The 26,238-nt window shown below is 49.3% G+C and overlaps 1 protein-coding gene across 1 annotated transcript; it reads left to right on the forward strand.

The window, feature by feature from the left end:
- Positions 1-18,227: 18,227 nt before the first annotated feature.
- Positions 18,228-21,105, forward strand: LOC147122760 (putative RNA-binding protein 46). Its single transcript, XM_085963745.1, has 2 exons — positions 18,228-18,291; positions 20,585-21,105. The coding sequence occupies exons 1-2, from the start codon at positions 18,228-18,230 to the stop codon at positions 21,103-21,105; spliced, it is 585 nt and encodes a 194-aa protein (XP_085819871.1).
- The last annotated feature ends 5,133 nt before the right edge of the window (positions 21,106-26,238 follow it).

Here is a 26,238-nt window from a genome sequence, read left to right on the forward strand (position 1 = left end):
GAGGAGTCAGCCGAGGCATGTCCAGGCATGTACACAGTGGAATACAAACAGTGGTTTACCACATTCACCCCTTGTTTAAAATTGAGTCCGGCGGGGTGAAGTGTAATAAAAGTTAGTGTATTGGAGTCTCTCCGGAGGTCTTGTCTGCCGCTGTGATCGGCGTGGCGACGGCAGGGGTAGTGGAGCTTCCGGCGTCGAGTCCTGCGTGGGCTGTGGCACAGGCGTGTCATCCTCGTAGATGAGCGGGTCGCGGGGCCCAGGCCTGCCGTCTGCTGGGGCTGGATATCGGATCGTGGGGGGGGGTGGTAGTGAGTAGTGGGTTACTGCGGCCCCCGAGGGTGCAAGGTCTCTTATGGAGACTGTGTCCTCCCGCCCGTCCGGGTATGCAATGTAAGCATACTGGGGGTTGGCGTGGAGGAGGTCGACCCTCTCGACCAGGGGGTCCGTTTTATGGGTCCTCACGCGCCTTCTCAGTAGGACCGGCCCTGGGGACGTCAGCCATGGCGGTAGCGATGTCCCCGATGTGGACTTCCTTGGGAAGACAAACATTTTCTCATGAGGGGTGGCGTTAGTGGCAGTGCAGAGCAGTGACTGAATAGAGTGGAGCGCATCGGGGAGCACATCCTGCCAGCGGGAGGTTGGAAGGCCCCTAGACTTTAAGGCGCTAGCAGGGCGGCCTTCCAAACTGTCGCATTTTCTCTTTCCACCTGTCCGTTCCCCCGGGGGTTGTAACTGGTGGTCCTGCTTGTGGCAATACCCCTAGTTAGCAGGTACTGACGGAGTTCGTCGCTCATAAACGATGAGCCCCGGTCGCTATGGATATAGCTGGGGAAACCGAACAGGGTGAAGAGGTCGTTCAGACATTTAATGACCGTGGCACTGGTCATGTCCGGGCAGGGGATGGCGAACGGGAAACGGGAGTACTCATCAATAATATTGAGGAAGTACACATTGCGGTCGGAGGAGGGGAGAGGCCCTTTAAAATCAACGCTCAGGCGCTCGAAGGGGCGAGTGCCTTTTATCAGGCGGGCCCTGTCTGGTCTATAAAAGTGCGGTTTGCACTCAGCGCAGACTTGGCAGTTCCCGGTCATGGTCCTGACCTCCTCAATAGAGTAAGGCAGGTTGCGGGCCTTGATGAAGTGGAAGAACCTGGTGACCCCCGGGTGGCAGAGGTCACTGTGGAGGGCCCGCAGTCTATTGATCTGCGCGCTGGCGCAGGTGCCACGCGATAGCGCATCCGGGGGTTCATTGAGCTTCCCGGGCCGGTACAAGATCTCGTAATTGTAGGTGGAAAGTTCGATTCTCCACCTCAAGATCTTGTCATTTTTGATTTTGCCCCTCTGCTTGTTGTTAAACATGAAAGCAACTGAACGTTGGTCAGTGAGCAGGGTAAATTGTTTTCCGGCCAGGTAGTGCCTCCAATGACGCACAGCCTCCACAATCGCCTGGGCCTCCTTCTCAACAGCGGAGTGTCTGGTCCCCGGGCCTTGGAGGGTTCGTGAAAAGAAGGCCACGGGTCTCCCCGCCTGATTGAGGGTAGCGGCCAGGGCAAAGTCAGACGCGTCGCTTTCCACCTGGAAGGGGATGGATTCGTCCACTGTGTGCATGGTGGCTTTGGCAATGTCTTCCTTGATACGGTGGAAGGCTAAGCGGGCCTCTGCCGTCAAGGGAAAAGAGGTGGACTTGATCAGCGGATGGGCCTTGTCCGCATAGTAGGGGACCCACTGGGCATAATAGGAGAAAAACCCTAGGCACCTCTTCAGGGCCTTGAGGCAGTGGGGCAGTGGGAGTTCCATAAGGGGACGCATCCGGTCGGGGTCGGGGCCGATGACTCCGTGTTCCACAACACAGCCAAGGATGGCGAGGCGGTTTGTGCGGAATATGCACTTCTCCTTGTTATATGTCAGGTTCAGGAGTTGGGCGGTGCGGAGGAATTTTTCGAGGTTTGCGTCATGGTCCTGCAAGTCACGGCCGCAGATGGTCACATTGTCCAGATATGGGAAAGTGGCCTGCAACGCATTTTGATCTACCATCCGGTCCATCTCCCTTTGGAAGACGGAGACCCCGTTGGTGACGCCAAAGGGAACCCTAAGGAAGTGGTAGAGGCGGCCGTTTGCCTCAAAGGCAGTATACTGGCGGTCCTCAGGGCGGATAGGGAGCTGGTGGTACGCTGATTTCAGGTCAATGGTCGAGAAGACGCGGTACTGCGCGATCTGGTTGACCATATCAGCTATGCGGGGGAGTGGGTAGGCATCCAGCAGGGTGTAGCGATTTATTGTCTGGCTGTAGTCGATGACCAGGCGCTGCTTCTCGCCGGTCTTAACGACCACAACCTGGGCTCGCCAGGGGCTGGTGCTGCCCTCAATAATCCCTTCCTTCAGGAGCTGCTCCACTTCGGTTTTAATGAAAACCCTGTCCCCGGCACTGTATCGCCTGCTCTTTGTGGCGATGGGCTTACAGTCGGGGGTGAGGTTAGCAAACAGTGGTGGGGGGGTGACTCTGAGTGTGGAGAGGTTGCACCTGGTGCGCGGCGGGCAATTTGGGAGCTGCTGGCTGCGGACTGTGAGTGGGGGTAGGGGTCCACCGTACGCCATCGTAACACTTTTAAGGTGGCACTGAAAATCTAACCCCAGCAGGACGGCAGCGCAGAGGTCGGGCAGGACCAGAAGTTTAAAATGATCGTACACGGTCCCGTCTACTACGAGTGTCACTACGCAGTGTCCGCCGACTGGGACTTGGAGGCCATAGAAATCCGCTGGTGCGCAGGCAGGACTGGGAGAGAGCAACGCCGCACCATGTCGGGGTGGATGAAGCTCTCCGTGCTCCCAGAGTCAAAAAGGCAGATTGTATCGTGGCCATTTACCTTAATGTCCATTGTGGAACTGGCCAGCTGGTGCGGTCTCGCTTGGTCCAGTGTAATGGATGCCAGCGTAGGGGTCGGTGTGTCGCTGCGGGTATCAGATGAGGCGGTGTTGGGGGCCTGCTGCGTTCCGGCTGTCGTCCAAGATGGCGGCGTCCATGATCCCCATGTGGCTGGAGGCGTCCAAAATGGCTGCTGTACCGGTGGTTCGCACATGGCCGGGGAGGCCCAAGATGGCGGCCCGCATGGCCCACACGCGGCGCTGCTGGGGTTCGGGGTGGCTTTGGCCCTGCAGACGTTAGCGTAGTGTCCCTTCTTCCCGCAGCCCGAGCAGATCGCATTTTTCGCCGGGCAGCGCGTTCTGGGGTGTTTTGCCTGGCCACAGAAGTAGCATTTCTGGCCTTGGGGCACTGCTGTCTGGCCTTGGGACACTGCTGCGGTAGTTGGGCCGTTGCTGGGGTGTGGCTGGGGTGGCACGGCGCTATGAGGCGGTCCTACCGTGTCCCAGGCTGTCATTCCCCGCGGCGTCCACGGTGCAGAGGAGTAGGCATCCATGCCCCGGTAGGCTGCATCCAATGATAGTGCGAGTTCAGAGGCCTTGTTGAGGTCAAGGTCACTCTGCTCCAACAGTCGCTGTCGGGTGTAATTGGATCTGTGGCCCGCTACAAAAGCGTCCCGGATTAGTTCCTCTGTGTACACGGCGGCCTTTACATCCTTACAACCACAGGCCCGGCCAAGCACAGACAGTGCCTGAAGGTATTCCACGGTCGATTCCCCAGGTTGTTGTTTACGACTCCCCAGAAGGTGCCTGGCGTACACTTCGTTCACTGGGTGCGTGTACTGGTCCTTGAGGAGCTTGATAGCGTCCGCGTACGAGGTCGCGTCTTGGATGACCGAGTACACTCGGTGGTTCACTTTGGAGGTCAGGACATCCAGTTTGTCCTCGTCCGATTTGATTGCTGCGGAGGCGGTCAGGAATTTTTCGAAACACTTAAGCCAGTGAGTAAACTTGGTGGATGAGTCCGCCACCCGATGATCTAAGTCCAGGCATGCTGGTGTGAGGATCTTCTCCATTATAAAAATTTTGTTAATAAAATTGATGCGCTATCAATTACTCATAAAAGACAGAGTTAAGAGAGTAACTAAAGGCTTTTATTAACAAAAGAATGAAGGTCTGCCTCGAGTGGTCGACCGGTCCAGAAATACAAAGGGCTGGGGAGCAGTCACCTTTATACTAGGACTTGTGGGAGGAGTCAGCCGAGGCATGTCCAGGCATGTACACAGTGGAATACAAACAGTGGTTTACCACAGGTACATTCCAACAAGAGGGAAGGGTATGGGAACCAAAGCAAGGGCTCCTTGGATGACGAGGGAGATAGAGAAGATGATGAAACAAAAAAAGAGGGTGTATGATGCATGTCAGGTGAATTTTTCAAGGGAGAACCAGACCAAATACAATAAGTTGAGAGGGGATGTGAAGATGAAAATAAGATTGGTAAAGAGAGAATATGGGAGTAGAATGGCGGTTAACATAAAAGGAAACCCAAAAATCTTCTACCGGCATGTAAACAGTAAGCAGGTAGTAAGAGGTGGGGTGTGACCTATTAGTGACAAAGAAGGTGATATATGCTGAGAGGCGCAGGGCAAGGCTGCAATACTCGATGAGTACTTTTTGTCGGTGTTTACTAAGGAGGTGGATGCTGACAAAATATCGGTAGAAGTGGAAAAAGTGGAAACAATGAAAGGGGTGAAAATTGATAGACATGGGCCTAGAAATTCAGTTGTTAGCGCCAGCCGCTAGCGCCTTAGGAGGAGGAGAAGTGGGGCGCTAAGTGGCTAGCGCCCGGGCGCGGCGCGATCTGTGCCTCTCACGAACTTCACTCAAGATTTAGCGGCGGTGCAAAACCGCAGCGCCTGCTCAGCTGTGTGTGCAGATCCTGACATCATTTCATGGTGCAACACCGTTGGTGCGCCCCGAACCGGAACTTCAGTGGCGCCGCCCTTCTGTGCGCCTGGCGCCCCCAGCGACTGGTAGAGGGGAACGGTTCCCAGTCGCTGCGGGGCGCGGGGGTCGCTATTTAAAGGGGACTCCTCCTGCATTATAAGTGGCAGCCATTTTGTGGCAATCCTGTGAGAGACGGATATTTGGAGAGAGACAAAGGGAGAGAGCTTTCTGCTTTGACTCAGCGCTCGCACAGGTACTTCTGGCTTCAGGCCAGAGCTCTGCACTTGGATTTAAATTTCAGTAACTTTCAGTGCCATAGCCTTGAGTCGCCACATATAATGGCTGCAATGGGTGGAGACGTTGGCTTACTGCATTGCATTCAAAGGGCTCAGAGACGCCGTGAGAGAGTGCCAGTCATGGCCAGATGGAGAAGGGCCAACAGGCGGCGGCACAGGAGGCCTTAGCCACCCAGTGTATACCGCCAGCAGTTCTCATATCTGAACATGTCTGAGGAGCAGTGTGTTCGGAGGCTGCGATTCAGAAAGGAGGTGGTCACTGAGATCTGCCACCTGCTTCAGAGAGATCTGCAGCCTCAGCTGAGGAGCAGGACGTCTCTGTCGGTGGTAGTGAAGGTGACGGTGGCTCTCAACTTCTATGCCACCGGCTCCTTCCAATCCGCTACTGGGGACATTTCCAACATCTCCCAGTTCGCGGTACATTGCTGCATCCGCCAGGTGAGCAATGCCCTTTTCAGGAGGAAACGTCAGTACACCTCCTTCCCCATGACCCTGGACAAGCAGCAAGAGCGTGCAATGGGATTTGGAAGAATAGCGGGCTTCCCCATGGTCCAGGGCGCCATTGACTGCACGCATGTGGCTTTGCGGGCACCTCTAGAGAATGCCGAGGATTTCGGCAACCGGAAGGGTTACCATTCGCTCAACGTCCAGTTGGTCTGTGACCACAGGCAGCTCATACTAGCTGTCAATGCCCGCTTTCCAGGCAGCAGCCACGATGCCTTCATCCTGCACCAGACTTCTGTGGCAGACATTTTCGAAGCCCAGGCTCACCCACGAGGATGGCTTCTCGGGGACAAAGGCTATCCTTTGTGCACCTGGCTGATGACCCCGCTCCGTGCGCCCAGCACCCCTGCTGAGGAGCGATACAATGACAGCCATCAAGCTACCAGGAACATCATTGAGCACACAATCGGCGTGCTCAAGCAACGGTTCCGCTGTCTGGACCGTGCCAGAGGAGCCCTACAGTACTCGCCTGAGCGAGTCTCCCATTTCGTTGTGTGCTGCATGCTGCACAACCTGGCTATCCTCAGGACTCAGCCACTGCCAGCAGACATTGGAGGACCACCAGAGGAGGAGGAGGAGCACCAAGACGGGAGGGAGGCAGAAAGTGCAAGGGCCGTCCGTCGGCGGCTTATTGCAACTCGGTTCTAGGCCCCCTCTCAGGGAATGGCTTGTGCCAATGAAAGAACATGAATGGAGCCGCTCCGCAAACCCTCAGCCGGTCAAGGCAACAAATAGTTCAAAGTGCAAACATGGACAATGTGATTAAAAAAATGTTTACTGTGCAAACTCTGTGCCCTTCCCGCATGACAAACTATTTCAGATAAACCCCCCAAAAAACAGTCAGAGACATAACTGGCTCTCGGAACCTTCAGAAAATGAAAAAAACAGTTAAACAAAAATGACCATGATCGGCCTTCATAATAAATAAACACAACAGTCTCGGCCTTCATATATAAAAAAAAAACATTTGGCCACACCTACTTTTTCCCCTGTGAGGGTGATCTGCCTCGCTGCCGCGATTGTCCCCTTCCCGCCTTGCAGCTCCTCCTCAATGGGACCCCAGTGGTTGCAGCAAGGCTGGGGGAAGGCTGCTGAGGGTCAGATGGTGAGACGGCAGATGCCCTTGGGGGACGGCCTGGACCAGCTCTGGGCCTGGAGGGCCCGGCTGCTGACTGCTCCAACCCTGCTTGGGCGGCAGCAGTCTGTCCTACGGGTGGTGGCAGCTGCAGTGGAGGAGTGACAGTGTTGGCTGCAGGAAGGCTGCCAACCTGACAGAGCACAGGCACTCCCTGGTTGGCTGGTACACTGGCACTTCCACGGGCCAGCACTGCAGCATGCGCAGCAATCTGCTGAAGCACAGACTGCTGGGCTGCTGCGGCGCGGCGAGGGCCCCGGCGATGCCTGGCCGATCCAGTGAGGGTCGCAGCAGTAAGTACCCGTGTGGCCCTGATCTGTGTCTGCATCAGACCAGCCAGTGAATGCACGGCACAACAGCACTTGGCTGGAAGCCGCCTGTGATGCAGCGAGGTCCTGCTGACTCCTAGCCTGTGCTTTACTGAATTCTTGCAGACTCCTGGCCTGTGCTGCCCCGAATTCCTGTACACTCCTTGCCAGTGACTCCATGGAGTCAGGCATCCTTGCCACTGCAGCCATGAGCTCAGTGTGTCTGCGCTCAGCCTGGGCGCCCATTTCACGAAGGAGCCGCACCTCCTCTGCGTTCACCGTAGCAGGACTGGAGTCCGCACTCACCCTCTGGGGAGAAGGCCGCGGAGCTTCCCCATCCCTCTCGCGTTGCTGCAGCCCGCGGAGCTTCCCCATCCCTCCCGCGTTGCTGCAGCCCGCTGGGCCCCGGAGCTTCACTCTCCTCAGACACCTACCCCCGCTCCCCTCCAGGGAAGACGTGTCCCCATCATGACCATGGGCTGCCTCGGCTGAGGTGACTCTGATGGGCCGGCTTCCTCTTCCTCCTCCTCGCCTTCCGATTCTCCGATTCACTCACAGTGGCAGCTTGAGGGCCCGGCTCCTCACCTGGCGAATCAGCATCTGAAAGCAGGGAAGCACAAGAGCTGCTTTAGAGTGAGGACAGGGCGGTCGCAAGGGAGGCATGAGTGATGCTTTGCACTGCATTGGTTCGATAGTGGCAGCACGGTGGCATAGTGGATAGCACTGTTTTGCCTCACAGCGCCAGGGACCCGGGTTCGAATCCGGCCTCGGGTGACTGTATGTGTGGAGTTTGCACATTCTCCCCGTGTTTGTGTGGGTTTCCTCCAGGTGCTCCGGTTTTCTCCCACAGTCCAAAGATGTGCGGGTTAGGTTGATTGGCTATGATAAATTGACCCTTAATATTAGGGGGATTAAATACGTGGGGTTATGGGGATAGGGTGGGATATGTAGGGGTTACGGGGATCGGGTGGGATATGTGTCGGTGCAGGCTCGATGGGCCGAAATGGCCTCTATCTGCACTGTGGGGTTTCTGTGATTCTGTGAGGATGCTGGTGTGAGGCACAAGTGGAAAGAGAGAGGTCCAAAAGGTGATGACCTTACCATCGCTGTCCAGAACAGGGTCGGCATCTCCACTGCAACGGGGCCAATCAGCCGTCCTGCCATAATGCGCTCGACACGCTGCTCCAGGTCGCTGAGCTCTTTGAGGTCAGGACGGCCGCCCCCGGTCCGTAGCTGCTGCTGCCTGCGGTTGTGGGCCAGCTTGCCCTGCAAAAGAAAGGACGGCCTCTAAGTACAGTATCAAGCCCTGATCTTGCCTGCACTGTCTCCCATGGTGGAATAGCCCTGACAGTGTCAAGCCCTGATTTTGCCTGCACTGCCTCCCATGGTGGAATAGCCCTGACAGTGTCAAGCCCTGATCTTGCCTGCACTGCCTCCCATGGTGGAATAGCCCTGACAGTGTCAAGCCCTGATCTTGCCTGCACTGCCTCCCATGGTGGAATAGCCCTGACAGTGTCAAGCCCTCATCTTGCCTGCACGGCCTCCCATGGTGGAATAGCCCTGACAGTGTGTAAAGTGATGAATGTGCAAGTGGTTTTCATGAGAGTCCCATAGCTCCTGGATGAGGGCTGGGCATTGGGGCTTTCAGGTCCCTTTGGCCAGAAACTGAGGTGCACATGCAGGGATGAAGAGGATAGTGGAAAGAGTACTCACCCTAACAACCCGAGTGAGGTCGTTGAACTTTTTCCTGCATTGAAGTGGAGTCCTGGCAACCATGCTATTGGTGATGACCCTGTTTGCCACCTCCCTCCAGGCTTTTCGGTACTCGCTTGGAAGTGGCCTCCTCCCACTGTCTGGGAAGAGGACAGGTTGCCTGCGCGCCACAGCGCCAACCAGAAGCCTCAGGGCAGCCTCGCTGAAGCGCTCTGCTCGCTCACGAGCCTTCTCCATTGTCCTGGGGGGTGTAGAACTGATGAACCACCAATGGTCAGGCCTTGCTTCAGGGCTGCAGTGTGCAGGGCGTGGCAGCCAAACAAGTCGACCCTCCCCCTTTAAGAGCTGACCGGCGCCAGCATGTCTGCCTTCAATCAGCAACTCGCCGCACCTGCACTGCGCCCGCCCTCGGGGTAAGCGCCTCGGCTCGCCGGCTTAGCACCTTATTATAGTCGTGCATCGCCTGCTTTAGCGCAGCAGCAACCTCTTGGGGCGATGCAACTCAATTTCGGTGAAGGTGGTGCTAAGTTGCGCCGGGCGCTAAATTTAGCGAACGCCCAGCTGTAGCGCCCCAAATGTGGCTATACTGAATTTCTAGGCCATGATGTCTTGCTGCAGTTGTACAGGGCCTTGGTGAGACCACACCTTGAGTAATGTGTGCAGTTTTGGTCGCCTTATCTGAGGAAGGATGTTCTTTCCATGGAAGGAGTGCAGCGAAGATTCACCAGACTGATACCTGGGATGGCAGGAATGACGTATGAGGAGAGATTGGGTCGATTAGGTTTATATTCGCTAGAGTTAAGAATGAGAGGGGATCTCACTGAAACTTATAAAATTCTAACAGGACTAGCCAGACTAGATGCAGGAAGGCTGTTCCCGATGGCGGGGGAGTCTAGAACCAGGGGCCACTGTCCAAGGATAAGGGGTAAGCCATTTAGGACTGAGATGAGGAGGAATTTCTTCACCCAGAGAGTGGTGAACCTGTGGAATTCTCTACCACACAAGCCAGTTGAGGCCAATTCATTAAATATATTCAAGAAGGAGTTAAATATATTCCTTAAAGCTAAAGGGACCAAGGGATATGGGGAGAAAGCAGGGACAGGGTATTGAATTTGAATGATCAGCCATGATCTCATTAAATGGCGGAACAGGCTCGAGGGGCCGAATAGCCTACTCCTGCTCCTATCTTCTATGTTTCTATGACTAGAAAGGCTGGATATGCTTAGAATGGACAAGTCCCCTGGTCCAGATGGCTTACATCCCAAGTTGCTGAGGGAATTGGGGGAGGAGATAGCAGAAGGGCTTGCCATAATTTTCCAAGCTTCCCTAGATGCGGGGGAGATGCCTGAGGATTGGAAAGTGGCAAATGTGACACCATTGTTCAAGAAAGGGTGCAAGGAGCAACTAGTAGCTACAGGCTGGTTAATTTAACATCAGTGGTGGGCAAAGTTTTAGAAACAATTTATTAACGGGAGAGCCAATACGGGTTTGTAAAAGTAGATCGTGTTTGACTAATTGAATTTTTTGAAGTAACGGATTGATGAGGGGAATGCAATGGATGTTGTCTACATGGATTTTTGGAAGGCTTTTGAGAAAGTACCACAGAAGGCTGGTTAACAAAACTAAAGCTCATGGAATAGGTGGGTCAGTGGCCGCTTGGATAAGGAATTGGCTTAAGGACAGAAAACAGCAAGATGTGGTAAATGGCTGTTTTTCAGACTGGAGGATGATGGACAGTGGTGTTCCCCAAGGGTCAGTGCTGGGGCCACTGCTTTTTTTGACATATATAAATGACCTGGTTATTGGAATACAGTGTAGAATTTCTAAATTTGCCGATGACAGAAAACTTGGGGGTGTGGCAAACAGTGATGATGATATCAATCGACTGCAACAGGACATAGAAAGGCTAGCAGAATGGGCAGACAGGTGGCAGATGGAATTTAATACAGAGAAGTGTGAGTAATGCATTTTGGCAGAAGGCACAGGGAGAGACAATATATACTTAATGGATCAGTTTTAAAGAGTGTGCAGGGAGAGAGGGACCTGGGAGTTAATGTGCATAGGTCCCTGAAGGTGACAGGGCTTATTGAGAGGGTGGTTAACAAAGCATATGGGATCTTGGGCTTCATAAATAGAGGTATTGAGTACAAAAGTAGAGAAGTTATGCTGAACCTTTATAAAGCGCTGGTTAGGCCACAACTGGAGTATTGCGTCCAGTTCTGGTCACCACACTTTAGGAAGGATGTGAAGGCCCTTGAGAAGGTGCAGAGGAGATTTACCAGAATGGTTCTGGGGATTGGGGGCTCTTAGTTACAAGGACAGGTTGGAGAAGCTGGATTTGTTTTCATTAGAGTAAAGGAGGTTGAGGGGTGATTTGATTGAGGTGTACAAGATTATGATGGGTTTGGATAGGCTAGATGGGGAAAGGCTGTTCCCACTAGTTGATGGCACAAGGACTAGGGGACACAGATTTAAGGTTTTTGGCAAGAGATACAGGGGGGATGTGAGGAAAAACTTATTGACACAGCGAGTGGAGATGACCTGGAATTCGCTGCCAACGGAAGTGGTGGAAGCGGAGACACTCGAGGCACTTGAGGAAAATAAACTTGCAGGGCTACGTGGATAGAGCGGAGTAATGGGACTGACTGGATTGCTCTACAGAGAGCCAGCATGGACTCAATGGGCCGAATGGCCTCCTTCTTTGCCGTTATGACTCTATGACTATGACTCTATGTGCTGGGAATATTTGCATGAAGATGCCTCCGTTACACTAGGTTAGAGGAATGGGTAACCCCACAGATTAATTTTTGTTTTATTTTTTACCTTGTAAGTGCATACATACTGCAAAGATCTAAGTGTCAAATTTAGTGAAGTGAGGCTTCTGGCGCAAAGCATCGCTCATTAGATCAATGATGACTGGAAAATGGTAAGGGGTATGAATCAGGATCATTGATCTCTCTGCATGATATTCTGTGCACTGCTGTGGCTTGGTGGTAGTACTCCTGCCTTTGTGTTAGTGATAGCACAGTGGCAGCACTCCCACCTCTGAGTCAGAAGGTTGTGGGTTCATGTTTCACTCCAGAGATTTGGGCATATTATCTAGGCTGACACTCCAGTGCTGCAATGTTGGAGGAAAGGGTGTCACCTTTCGGATTAGACGTTAAACTGAGGTCCTGTCTACCCTCTCGGGTGGATGTAAAGCTTCCCATGGCTTCTCAAGAAGAGCAGGAAAGTTCTCCCTCATGTCCTAGTCAACATTTATCCCTCAACCAACATCTAAAATAGATTAGTTGGTCATTTATTTAATCGCTGTTCGTGGGAGTGTGCTGTGTGCAAATTGGCTGCAGTGTTTCCTATATCACTAAAGTGAATACAACACTTCAAAAGTAATTAGTTGTAAAACTGTTTGGGACATCCTGAGGTTGTGAAAGGAGCTATATAAATGGAAATCTTTCTCTGCTCCTACTGGGGAGGCTTTGCCAGGTGCCTTACCTTACAAATTTTACCCTCTAGATTTCTTTTCCCTTTAAAATATATGTGTGCCTGCACGCCATGTAAATTTAGACATGAGGCAGGTCTGATTTACACCAGAACTGGTCTAGTTAGTATAAATTGGCTGGCTTTCAGATAGAATGTGACAGTTGAAATCAGTATTCTGTAATCACCCTTAGGAAAGCCACATAAATAGGCTAATTGAGAGCCAGACGTAGACTAAATGATGGAAATTGTTTAAGGGGAAGGAAGTATTTTTAATTCAAAATATTCCTCCATTCTATATTGTAAAATGGTATATTGGAAAGAAAAGGTGATAAAACCTGTTAGACTCACCACTGTTACAATAATCACTGGCTAGGGCACCTTGTGCACTACTCTTCCCAGCTGCCAGTACTACTGACACCTGGGAATGCAAAAAGTAACAGCAAAACATGGTTGCCAATTTCAGGAAAACCTGTGGGAAATTCCTAGTCATACTATAAAGCAATCCCTGGTTAATCTTAACATATTGGCCTGGATTTTGCAATCAGTGGGGAAGGGACAGCTTGCCATTGACTTAAAAAAAAAAGCTGCCTACAAAGATTTAGCAGGCTGAGTGTTGATTTCCTTTTTTCTGATGTGCCTTTCAATCTGGGGGCATCTAGAGGGGATCTGTGGCATCCAGCAACAATGATATCATCAAGCAGGCTGATCAGCCAATCAGATAGAAGAATTCTCACAGACAACAAACCAGGAAGTAAAAAGCACGGATTATAATTCACTTTTTAATCATTTTACAGAAAGCGAAATAAAGGTTGGGACATACACATGGGATTAAGGTAGAATCTGAAATATCATAAAAAACTTTTTTTTTAAATTAATTTTTATTGTTTTAAATATCACCCAATTTAATTGTTATTAAATTATTCCCTCACAATAACACTTAATTTAATTTAAGTGTTATTGTGAGGGAATGACACTCTACACGTATGAAATTAGTTTTTCAGGGCCAGAGAGGTTGTTCAGTAATTATGACATAATATGCCATTAAAAACTCAGTTACACTTCATTTAACAAGGCTTAACATTTTCAGTGGTTTTTACAGAACAGAGTGTGTAAAAATAGTGTGTAAAAAATTGAAGTTCACGTCAAATCACTGATTCTGTGTTGATTGCATCTGCGAAGACTACAACAGCTAACCCTGTGGAGGAGCAGGGCATCACTGACAGCAGCTTCCGGATTTCCACGTTTAGCTGCACATGTGCAGATGCCAGAAGTTGCTGTCAGTTTTACACAGTAATGACGGTGATTGCCGACAGTTTTGTCATTACAACCACAAATTCTGGGTCATTATTAAGTTGAATGAATTTTCCCCCCAGTGTACCCCAATGTCTTCCTCCCTTAACAACTTGTCAAGCCTCTTCTCAAAGGACTAGTATACCCATACATATAGGAACCCGTACTTCCTGGCATCTAACTGACTCTTTGCCTATATATTCAATGCCAGCAAGTATTTATTTACTCTTATTATCCATTTTGAATATCCTATCCAAATCTATTTCCAATCATTTAATAATTTTAAAAATCCTCAATCTTACTTGAGCCTATATTTCTCCAAATTAAATAACCCTAACCTGCTAGCTAATCGCCGTAACAGGTATCTAGATTTAGGTACTATCCTTGTTGCTTTGCTTCGTACCTTCACAATATCCATTATTAGATGTGGGAGCCAAAGCTGGATATGGTACACCCAAGTGCAGAGGAACCAAAGCTTATAAACCTGTTAGTTAGGTTACAGCAATACTTCAAGATCCATATTTGCTTTGCCATCAGTGATTGGTTGATGACTATTGTGAGTCCTTCCCTGCTCATTGCATTCATTAGACATCTATGTGTGGAATAAACATGTCTTGGCCCATGTGCATAGCACAGTATTTCTCTACATTAAATTGTAGCTTCGATATTAACCCTCCTCCCCTCCCCCGCCGCCCCCCCCCCCCCCCAAACGGCGAGCTTAAAAGACCAATGGAGGGAACACATCCTCATCACATCGCAATGGTGGCGGATATTGGGGCGTCCAAGTGTCCCGCCATGGAGAGGTGGGACACTTAACACATTTAAATCGGGCTCCCACAGTCCAATTAGGTTTGGCCTTGCCAGGTTCTTCACCCGTTTTCAGCCTTACCCTGCAGTCTTCCCATAAACATCGGAGTCTTTACAGTGAAATCTGTATAAACAAACACTCCCAAAATACGGACACCTGCAAAAAACACATTTATTAAGAAACCCAAATAACTTGCGTGATAAAATATACAAGAGGCACTTTGAAATCATGGATACTCACAAATGACAAACTGCGGACAGCCTTTCAATCCACCAAGCCCCTTTACAACTTAAAAAATACAACAGCCTGTTACAAAGCTGCTGTATTTGGAACTTTCACTGAGTCAGGATCACTGGTGTTTTTCTTTCAGCTTCCTTTCTGCCCCCCTTGTGAGGTCAGTGTATGCAGATCAGCATGAGGCGGCAGCTGGTTTTGTGAAAGAAATGGATTTTATGGAGTTCGCAACTCAGCATCCGTCGTGGCACAGAAATTGTTCTATATCTGGGATTGAATGCTTGCACAGCTCTATCCCAGCGATAGAGTAGTTTCTCTGCTGCTATGGCTGCTGGGTAAAGAGCTCCCCATTCTGCTGAAATTTTTTACAGTGCATACAATGACCATTTTGAAAATAAGGACACCTGCAAAAAAGGACAACTGATGCCAGTCCCTAAGGTGTCCGTAATTTACAGGTTTCACTGTATTTGCAATTGATGAGCCCAACCTCTTAGCTCATTTATATCAACCTGCATACGACAAATCTTGTAGCAATTCCCATATACATTTTCATATCTGCCGATTTGTAATAGCACGATTGATCGCTCCTCAAAACCATGAATAAAACCTGTATAAAGAGCTCGAGTGAACAGGCTGGGGTTGTTTTCCTCGGAGCGGAGAAGGCTGAGGGGGGACCTGATTGAGGTGTACAAAATTATGAGGGGCATAGAAAGGAACTTTTTCCCTTAGTAGAGGGGTCAATAACAAGTGGGCATAGATTCAAGGTAAGGGGCAGGAGGTTTAGAGGGGATTTGAGGAAGAACTTTTTCACCCAGAGGGTGGTTGGAATCTGGAACTCACTGCCTGAAAGGGTGGTAGAGGCAGGAACCCTCACAACATTCAAGAAGCATTTGGATGAGCACTTGAAATGCCATAGCTTACAAGGCTACGGACCAAATGCTGGAAAATGGGATTAGATTAGACAGGGCCTGATGGCCGGCGCGGACACGATGGGCCGAAGGGCCTCGTTCTGTGCAGTATAACTCTATGACTATAACTCCATTTGTCACTAGTCCCTAATATGAATCCTTCCCATTAATAACCACTTTGTTCAAGCAGTTTCAACCATCTGCAAATCTATTTTAACAATAATACAATGACAGCTGACTGGAGCACTTAAAATCAGCCCCATTCTGTTTAAAAACTTGAGTGTTGGGAGGTAATTTGAAGGGCCCATTCAAAATATTGCGTGTGCGTAGTTTTTCCTATTTAAAAGCCGGCTCACCGGCCAAGCGGGAGCTGCAGAGCGCTCCGCAGCCGCGCAGCTTAAAAGGAATGTTGGTTAGGAGTATGAACTTTGGCTGATTTTCTCCCACCTACTTAGTGTCCCCACTGATGTATAATTTAAACATTTAAGTTGTTAAAGACCATTCTTAAGTGGCAATCAGATTCAAGTTGCAGCTTTCCCTTAATATAGATTTTTAAAGAAGGCAAGTTTTGAATTCTGATCTTTTAAGTTATTGCTGTCATCTAATAGAGGAAAACAATTTGGGGGCACATTTCATGAATCCATTATTTTGGGAAACAAAGCACTTAATTCATTCAAACTTGACATAAAGATAGGGAGTTTGCTTCATATCACAGTATAAATAGCTCTTGGGATTTGAGGAAATTGAGCATCTCCAAATGGCTGCTTCAAGATGCTATTTTGGAGAACTCACAAAGATCACTTGCTCACCCTTTTAGTTACAGTTAGTGCCTAACCTGGAGGAATCAGAGAAAAAGGGACAAAATAATTTGAGGAAGAGGCGTTCAGAAACACACCAAAACTTATAAAATAAAAACAGGAAATGCTGGAAATACCAGGTCAGGCGGCATTTGTGGGGAGAGAAACAAAGTTGATGGCTGGAATATTCTTCACCTGGGTGGGTCCGGTGCGGGCAGCCGCCATGGCGGGTCATGAGCCCGTTGCTGGCTCCATCCCGCTCCACAGAACGACTTTTTGTTAATGGAGCCTATTAAGCCCACCCTGTGCATTACCCGGCCCAATTATAAGGTGTGGTCTGGTGACGTCATCGGTGACGCGTTTTCAGCTGAGATATTTAAAGGAGCCATGGCCACATTTGAAGGTTCATCTCGGAGTGTGCAGTCAGTGCACTTCACTATTCCACTGCTACACACACCACCAGAGATGACTGCACAGGCAGAGGGCTGCACCCAGGTTCTCGGATGACTCCCTCCATATGCTTGTGGAGGGAGTCAGAGCACACAGGGAGGTCCTTTTCCCTGCTGATGGGAGGAAGAGACCTCCCCAGCAGTGCAAAAGAGCCTGGCTCCAAGTAGTAGAGGAAGTGAATAGCAGGGATGTCTTCAGGAGGGTCTGGGTGTGGTGCCGTAAACGCTTCATTTTGTTAGATCAGGAAAGGTGAGTCCAAAGCCACACTCGCCTTCACCCTGCTGTGCCTCTCATCACATCCCCATCACTCTGCCTTCCCAACCCTACTCCTGCACATCCTTACTCCAACACACCTTGCGCCTCCAGCCACCCCTCTCTATCTACATTATCACATCTCCATCTTACTAGCCACCCCTCACACTCCCCCTCATCCTAGTGCAATCATACCAACTAACCACATAAGGAGGCCACTTGGAAGTGCCATCCCACTCCATCATAGTCACCTTCTACCAACCCATCCATTCCTTACACTCATTCCATCATTCTCACTCAACCTCTTTCCCTCCTTGCAGGAAAAGAGAGCCCACAATAAGAGGGAACAGGAGAGAACTGGTGGTGGAACATCATCAATGGCCACCCTGACCACAGCAGAGGAGGCTATCTTAGAGCTGGCGGGAGTCGCCAAGCACCTGAAGGTGGGAGATGGACAGAGGGGGACATCTCAGCAACCTGGTGACAAAATTACATATCATACAGCTACATGGCATACATCAGTCACTCAAATGGGAGATGATGTCCGCAGCCATTGAATGATCATTATGTGCAGAATGGTTTCTGTACCCAATCTACATATGACATACCTAACTCATCTCTTTACTCGCCCACAGGTCCATCAAGAGCCCCAACCACTGTCCAGGAGCAAGAGGAAGACCACTCCTCAGAAGAGCCTCCAGCCTCTGAGGGTGCACTGTCACCAGACTGAAGCGCACCCAGCACCAGCGCAGAAATGCACACCTTAGGGTCCTCGTGAGATAGAGTAGTGTTGTCACCTGGTGTGTCACAAATCACAACCAAGCAACAGTAGATGGTGGAGATAGGGACAGCAATGGAGACTCCTCGTGGGAGGGCGCAAGACTCTCCCAGCTCTGCTCAGCTGCATGCAGACGCTGAGCCTCGAGGGCCATCCAGAAAGAGGGCGATCCCAGAGCTACAGGAACAAGTACAGGAGGCTCTGACAGGTTTTACGAGCATGATGACTGCCGGTGTTCAGAGAATGGAGGAGTCCATCTCCCAACATGAGCACCACTGTGTCGTAGGCATTGGCGACTGTAGTCTCTTTCATGGGTAGGATGGCCACCTACGTGGAGCAGCTAATGCGTCACTCAGTAGAGCACATGCTATCTATGGAGGATAGATGGCTGTCTATAGAGGATAGTTGGCTATGGAGGATAGATGACAGAGGCTCATGGATGTCCTCTCTAGGAGGGATGACAGTGTAGATGGGGTTCATGCCCCCACTGATGTGCAGCAACGTGCTCTCCAGCTCCTTACTAGCAGGGAAATGTGGGTGAGAGGGATGATGATGAGTGGGGACATGGAAGTGAGGGTGCCTCTCAAAGCGCTCACATTTCTACCCCGTTACCCACCTCTGCTAAAGCCACAGGGGTAGCAGCATGCATAAGAGAAAGATGCCACACAAGTAGATTCACAAGGGTAGCCACTTGGGTGTTTTATTCAATGTTGATGTGAAGTTTGTTTATTTAATGTGAACCATAAATGTCTTTCTTTTCAAAACTTTCTGGTCTTGGACAAATTTGTGTGCACCATTGGAAGTGGCTTCGTTAGTTGGAGTGAAGGTTCAGACATAACTTTACCTCCAGCAATGGTGGTGACTGAAAGGAATGGATTGGTCATTGTAGCTTCAGCTCCTCCTCCTCATGCAGCACTAATCCTCGCTGCTACGCTGTGTTCTGCAGGGCGCAGCAGATCACGATGATTCTAGAGACCCTGGCTGGTGCGTACTGAAGGGCTCCTCCAGACCTGTCAAGACATCTGAATCGCATTTTCACCATGCCTATTGTCTGCTCTATGTCACATCTGATGGAGATGTGGCTTTCATTATATCTCTCCTCGGCTTCAGTAATTGGCTTCCTCAAGGGTGTCATGAGCCATGTCTTCAGTGGATAGCCCTTGTCTCCAAGCAGCCAGCTGCAAAGGATGTTTGAAGAAGCGAAGAGCTGAGGGAAGGTGGACTGACGCAGGATGAAAGCGTCATGACAGCTCCCAGCGAATTTGGCGCGCACATGCATGATGATCTTCCTAAGGTTGCAGACCAGCTGCACGTTGTGGGAGTGGAAGCCTTTGTGGTTGGCAAAGACTCCTGGGTGATGATGGGGTTCCCTGATGGCCACATGTGTGAAGCCGATGACGCCCTGACCTCGTGGGAAGCCAGCCAGAGTGGCAAAGCCGAGCGCCCGCTCAGTATCACTGGCTTCATCAGTGGCAAAGTTGATATAATTGGCTGACCTGTCAAAGAGTCATTGAGTCAGTGTCATAACGGCACAGAAGGAGGCCATTCGGCCCATCGAGTCCGTGCCGGCTCTCTGTAGAGCGTCGGTGACCTCTGATACATCTGGACGGCCGACTGCAAGATGTCGCAAATATCTGCTGAAGATCCCTAGAAGGAGCCTGAGGCGAAGAAGTTGAGGGCTGGAGAAATGGTCTCAACTCCTCCCTCAGGTTGACAGCCGTGTTTCCCGAGCTGCGTGAATCCCATGGCCATGCAGGCAAGTTTAAAGTGTATGGGGAAAATGGCGCGTGGGGGCGGAATGATGGCAGGTTCCTGACCCGCTCCCACTTTTTTCAAATTTCCACCCGACCCGCCTCCATTCTCGCCCGCACAGACCCCAGAAAATTCTGGCCAATGTTTCAGATCGATGGCCTTTCGTCAGAACTAGAAAAAGTTAGAGATGTAAAGATTTTAACAAGTACAGATGCAGGGAAAGGGGGAGGGGAGGAAAGAACAAAAGGGAAGGTCTGTGATCGGATAGAAGGCAGGAGAGATTAAATGACAAAATGGATGATGGTGCAGGGCAAAAGAGGATGGTAATCGGACAGGTAAAGAAACAAAAGATGGGTGTAGAGGAGGTGTAAATGGGAATAGCAGAATCATTACCAAACGCTTCTGTCTGAAAAAGTGTGGGTAGTGGTTATGATCTGAAATTGTTGAACTCAATGTTGAGTCCGGACGGCTGTAAAGTGCCTAATTGAAAGATGAGGTGTTCCTGCAGCTTACGTTTAGCTTCATTGGAAAAGTAGGAGGCCGAGGACAGAGTGGGAGTGGGGTGGAGAATTAAAATGACAGGCAACCAGAAGCTCGGGGTCACGCTTGCGGACTGAACTACTGTTCTGCAAAGCAGTCACCCAGTATGCATTTGGTCTCCCCAATGTAGAGGAGATCTCACCTTGAGCAGTGAATGCAGTATACTAAATTGAAAGAAGTACAAGTAAATTGCTGTTTCACTTGGAAGAAGTATTTGGGGCCTTGGACAGTGGGAAGGGAGAAGATAAAAGATCAGGTATTGCATCTGCCCTTAATATAAAGCTTAATATAAGCTATTTTGTAAGTAAATTTATCTTTGTCATTCTCTTCAGATACGATTTACTGTAGATAAATATTTGATTTGAATTTTTGTGGCATTAAAAATTAATCAATGTTTATATCATTATGGCTAATCTTGTAATTGTGTACCTTATTATGAGCTCATTTATTATAATCCTTAATCTGTTACTTAATCCTGTACTGATGAGTTTGTTGATTATGCCAAATGATTAAAAACATTCTCTGTTTTTACAGGTTGGGAAGGTCCTCCACCACCTCGTGGATGTGAAGTCTTTGTAGGAAAGATACCACGAGACAAGTATGAGGATGAACTGGTACCTGTGTTCCAACGAGCAGGGAAAATTTATGAGTTTAGACTGATGATGGAATTTAGTGGTGAGAATCGAGGTTATGCTTTTGTTATGTATACTACTAGAGAAGAAGCCCAGAATGCAATCAAAATGCTTAACAATTATGAAATTCGACCTGGAAAATTTATTGGTGTCTGTGTTAGCTTGGACAACTGCAGATTGTTCATTGGCACAATCCCAAAAGAGAAAAAAAAGGAAGAAATCCTGGAAGAGATGAAGAAGGTTACTGAAGGTGTTGTTGATGTCATTGTCTACCCCAGTGCCACTGACAAGACAAAGAATCGTGGATTTGCATTTGTAGAATATGAATCTCACAGAGCTGCTGCAATGGCTAGAAGAAAGCTTATTCCAGGTACTGCATTGATTTTGGAGCAATTTAATATGTCAGCAGGATTTGACTGTTGAATCACCACATTTGCCAATCCGAATTTTATTATAGAAGCAGTTTAGGGGAGAAAAAAAGTATTGACACAAGAAATTCTTCTGACAAAGGTGGCTCAACTTGCTGATGTAATGATACCCACTGCTGTTGAGCTCCTGATCTCAACTGAGCTTTTGATAGAGTTATTGAGTAAGTGTCAGGTACTACCCCATGGGGAAGAACGAAGGGAAAATCCGAGTACAAGTCAATTCTTGTTGATTTTACACAGGCCTTGGAGCCTACTGAAAAGTGACTTAAACAGGACGAGCAGTGTATCTGCCCTTTAATTGTAAATGGGTGAACCTAAAAGGGAATAAATTATTTCTGAAAAGGGTAATTAAAAATTGATAATTTTCTCTTTCGTTTCATAAAGAAAGACTTGCATTTATATAGCGCCTTTCACGACCACCGGATGTCCCAAAGCGCTTTACAGCCAATGAAGTACTTTTTGAAGTGTAGTCACTGTTGCAATGTAGGCAACAGCCAATTTGTGCACAGCAAGCTCCCATAAACCGCAACATGATAATGACCAGATAATCTGTCTTAATGATGCTGATTGAGGGATAAATATTGGCCAGAACACTGGGGATAACTCCCCTGCTCTTCTAAATAGTGCCATGCGATCTTATACATCCACCTGAGAGAGTAGACGGGGCCTCGGTTTAACATCTCATCTGAAAGATGTGGAGAATATAGGGGCCAATGTCCTTGGAACTTCTCCCACTCTGCCACCATAACTTTGGCGAAAGTGTGGTCGGAACTCCGTTTATATGTGAAGTTAGTGGTTGAGCAAGAGGAGTTAAGTTAAGAGGAAACTCATCTCCATGACAAGGAAAATTTTAATTTAAATATAGTACACTTTAGAACCAATAGCTTCTTAGTAAGCTTAAATGAGTAGAATACCTGTGGGGATTTTCCAATCTCCCGTCGTAATTTTGGTGAAAAACCCAAAGAAACAGGGTTTCTGCTGAAGTTACGCCAGGAGGTTGGAAGAAATACCACTGAAATTCCAGGTAAAATAGTTTAGATGGATGTTTTTGTAAGCTGAACAGGTATTTCACTCGTGATCAGTGGATACCAGAAGGAAAAAAGCTGCTGTTTCCATTCTACCACACAGCAATGATTCCTACTTCATTATATACAGCGGCATGATGGAAATTCACCTGAACTAAATTGTTATAAATTTCTTAAAAAGACAGTGTATTTTTTTTCTCCTATGGGACCCTATTTGTATGTGCTGGTTGAATAAGGAGGACCCTATCTAGAATGGATAATATAACATTTTTGGATCTTGAGAACTCCTTAAGCGATTTCTACAATTTGGCACAATGAAATTCCAAGTTCGACAACTATTTTTAAAATTAATGGCCCGGAACCTGCAATCATAGAATCATAGAAAGTTACAGCACGGAAGGAGGCCATTTTGGCCCATCGTGTCCGTGCCGATCAACTATCCAGCCTAATCAGGGAACCTTGGATGTCAATGGATATACGAGAATGGATTAGGAAAAAAAGGGGGGCTTTTGGCAAATACAAAGGACTAAAGACAGAGGAAGCCCTAGAGGAGTATAAAAAGTGCAGGGGGATACTTAAAAAAGAAATTAGGAGAGCGAGGAGGGGCCATGAAATAACACTAGCGAGCAAAATAAAGGAAAATCCTACGGTGTTTTATAAGTATTAAGGGCAAGAGGATAACTAGGGAAAGAGTAGGGCCCATTAGGGACCAACGTGGCAAACTGTGTGTAGAGCCAGAGGATGTAGGTGGGGTTTTAAATGAATTTTTTGCATTTGTGTTCACTATGGAGAAGGACGATGTGGACATAGAAATCGGGCAGGGGGACTGTGATATACTTGAACATATTAGCATCGAGAGGGAGGAGGTACTAGCGGTTTTAGCAGGCTTAAAAGTGGATAAATCCCCAGGCCCGGACGAGATGTATCCCAGGCTACTATGTGAGGCAAAGGAGGAGATTGCAGGGGCTCTGACACAAATTTTCAGAACCTCTCTGGCCACAGGGGATGTGCCAGAGGACTGGAGAACAGCTAACGTAGTACCATTATTCAAGAAGGGTAGTAGGGATAAACCAGGGAATTACAGGCCAGTGAGCCTAACATCAGTGGTAGGGAAATTATTGGAAAAAATTCTGAGGGACAGAATTGGTCTCCACTTGGAGAGGCAGGGATTAATTAGGAATAGCCAGCATGGCTTTGTCAAGGGAAGATCATGTCTGACCAATTTGATTGAATTTTTCGAGGGGGTGACTAGGTGTGTGGATGAGGGTAGTGCAGTGGATGTAGTTTACATGGATTTCAGTAAGGCTTTTGATAAAGTCCCGCATAGGAGACTGGTCAGGAAGGTAAGAGCCCATGGGATTCAGGGTGCCTTGGCACATTGGATCCAAAACTGGCTTAGTGGCAGAAGGCAGAGGGTGATGGTGGAAGGTTGTTTTTGTGACTGGAAGCCTGTGTCCAGTGGGGTACCGCAGGGATCGGTGCTGGGTCCCTTGCTGTTTGTGGTCTACATTAATGATTTGGATGTGAATGTAAAAGGTATGATCAGTAAGTTCGCAGATGACACGAAAATTGGTGGGGTGGTAAATAGCGAGGCGGGAAGCCTCAGGCTACAGGACGATGTAGATGGGTTGGTCAGATGGGCGGAACAGTGGCAAATGGAATTTAACCCTGAAAAGTGTGAGGTGATGCATTTTGGAGGGACTAACAAGGCAAGGGAATACACAAGGTAAGACCCTAAGAAAGACAGAGGATCAGAGGGTCCTTGGTGTGCATGTACATAGATCCCTGAAGGCAGCAGAACAGGTGGATAAGGTGGTTAAAAAGGCATATGGGATACTTGCCTTCATTAGCCGAGGCATAGAATATAAGAGCAGGGAGGTTATGATGGAGCTGTACAAAACGCTGGTAAGGCCACAGCTGGAGTACTGTGTGCAGTTCTGGTCGCCACATTATAGGAAGGATGTGATTGCTTTGGAGAGGGTGCAGAGGAGATTTACCAGGATGTTAGCTGGGCTGGAGCGCTTCAGCTATGAAGAAAGACTGGACAGGCTGGGGTTGTTTTCCTTGGAGCAGAGAAGGCTGAGGGGGGACCTGATCGAGGTATACAAAATTATGAGGGGCATAGATAGGGTGGATAGAAAGGAACTTTTCCCCTTGGTAGAGGGGTCAATAACAAGGGGGCATAGATTCAAGGTAAGGGGCAGGAGGTTTAGAGGGGATTTGAGGAAAAACTTTTTCACCCAGAGGGTGGTTGGAATCTGGAACTCACTGCCTGAAAGGGTGGTAGAGGCAGGAACCCTCACAACATTCAAGAAGCATTTGGATGAGCACTTGAAATGCCATAGCATACAAGGCTACGGACCAAATGCTGGAAAATGGGATTAGGTTAGATAGGGCTTGATGGCCGGCGCTGATGCGATGGGCCGAAGGGCCTCTTTCTGTGCTGTATAACTCTATGGGGGAGAAATTGGGTGAGTAGCGCCACCTGTTCGCGCCTAAAGAGGCAGCCAGTGGCTGTAGCGCCACTGGCTGCGCCTCCCGCGATATTCAGCAGGGGCGCTAATGGTGGCGTTAGCCTGTTGCGCTGCGCCGCCACCGATGACGTCATCGGTGTGCGCAGCGCCCCATTCGCGCCCAGACCACGATATTTGGTAGCGAACGCCGCTGTTCCACTGTTCGCTACCCGCGCCCGGTTCACGGGGCCTTACTGCGCCGGCAGAGGCGCAAGTTAAGGTGGAGGTGCGGGGCGGCCGCCTGCCAGCACCTCCGTCCCCGGCCTCCAGATCCCCCCCACCGCCCCCCCCCCCCCCGCGGCATTGCCGGCTGTTTCCTGAGAGCCCGGCACTTCACTTCTCCACGGTGCCGGGCTCATTTGGCGGCACTCGCGATCGGGGTTTGCGCTGCTGCAGGCCCCTCTCCCTTAACAATGGGAGGAAGGCCTGCAGTACCGCAGCGTGCCGTGTCGCAGCGTGTGGCGCTGCGGCACGTTGCGCTGCAAAATTCACTTTCAGCACGCTAAGAGGGACGCGGAGCGCATCGAGCCGCGCCCCGTCTCCCTCTAGGGGCACTGAGGCTGAATATCTGACGATCGCTACTGCTCCGAACACTGCGCAAAAATCTGCGCCCAGGCGAACTTGGCGCCAGTTTGGCGCCTCACCCCAATTTCTAGGCCTATGACCCTAATCCCACTTCCCAGCTCTTGGTCCATAGCCCTGCAGATTTGAGCATCCCAAATGCACATCCAAGTACTTTTTAAATGTGGTTAAGGTTCCTGCCTCTACCACCCTTTTAGGCAGTGAGTTCCAGACCCCCCACAACCCTCTGGGTGAAGAAATTTCCCCTCTAAACCTTTCCCCAGTTACTTTAAATCTGTGATCCCTGGTTTTTGACCCCTCTGCTAAGGGAAATAGGTCCTTTCTGTCCATTTTATCTATGTCCCTCATAATTTTATACACCTCACTAAGGTCTCCCCTCAGCCTCCTCTGTTCCAAGGAAAACAGACCCAGCCTATCCAGTCTTTCCTCATAACTAAGGTTCTCTACTCCCGGCAACATCCGTGTAAACCTCCTCTGTACCCTGTCTAGTGCAATCACATTTTTCCTGTAATGTGGTGGCCAGAACTGCACGCAGTACTCTAGCTGAGGCCTAACTAGTGTTTTATACAGTTGGAAGCATAACCCCCCTGCTCGTGTATGCCACGGCTAATAAAGGCAAGCATTCCGTATGCCTTAACCACCTTATCTGCTTGGCCTGCTACCTTCAGGGATCTGTGGACATGCACTCCAAGGTCCCTTTGTTCCTCTGTACTACTCAGTGTCCTACCATTCAATGTGTATTCCCTTTCCTTGTTAGCCCTCTCCAAATGCATTACCTCACACTTCTCCGGATTGAATTCCATTTGCCACTGTTCTGCCCACCTGACCAATTTATTGATATCTTCCTGCAGTCTACAGCTTCCTTCTTCAGTATCAACCACACAGCCGATTTTAGTATCATCTGCAAACTTCTTAATCATACTCCCTATATTCAAGTCAAGATCGTTGATGTACACCACAAAAAGCAAGAGACCTAGTACTGAGCCCTGCGGAACCCCACTGGAAACA

This window comes from Somniosus microcephalus, chromosome 2 (assembly GCF_052327205.1).
Source record: "Somniosus microcephalus isolate GS21.2 chromosome 2, FLI_Smic_1.0, whole genome shotgun sequence".
NCBI classification, from domain to species: Eukaryota; Metazoa; Chordata; class Chondrichthyes; order Squaliformes; family Somniosidae; genus Somniosus; species Somniosus microcephalus.

Coding starts and splice junctions, on each gene's coding strand:
- LOC147122760 (XM_085963745.1), top strand. CDS start 18,228: ATGGGGTTCATGCCCCCACTGATGTGCAGCAACGTGCTCTCCAGCTCC. Junction 18,292..20,584: donor CTCCTTACTAGCAGGGAAAT/GTGGGTGAGAGG, acceptor CTGTTTTTACAG/GTTGGGAAGGTCCTCCACCA.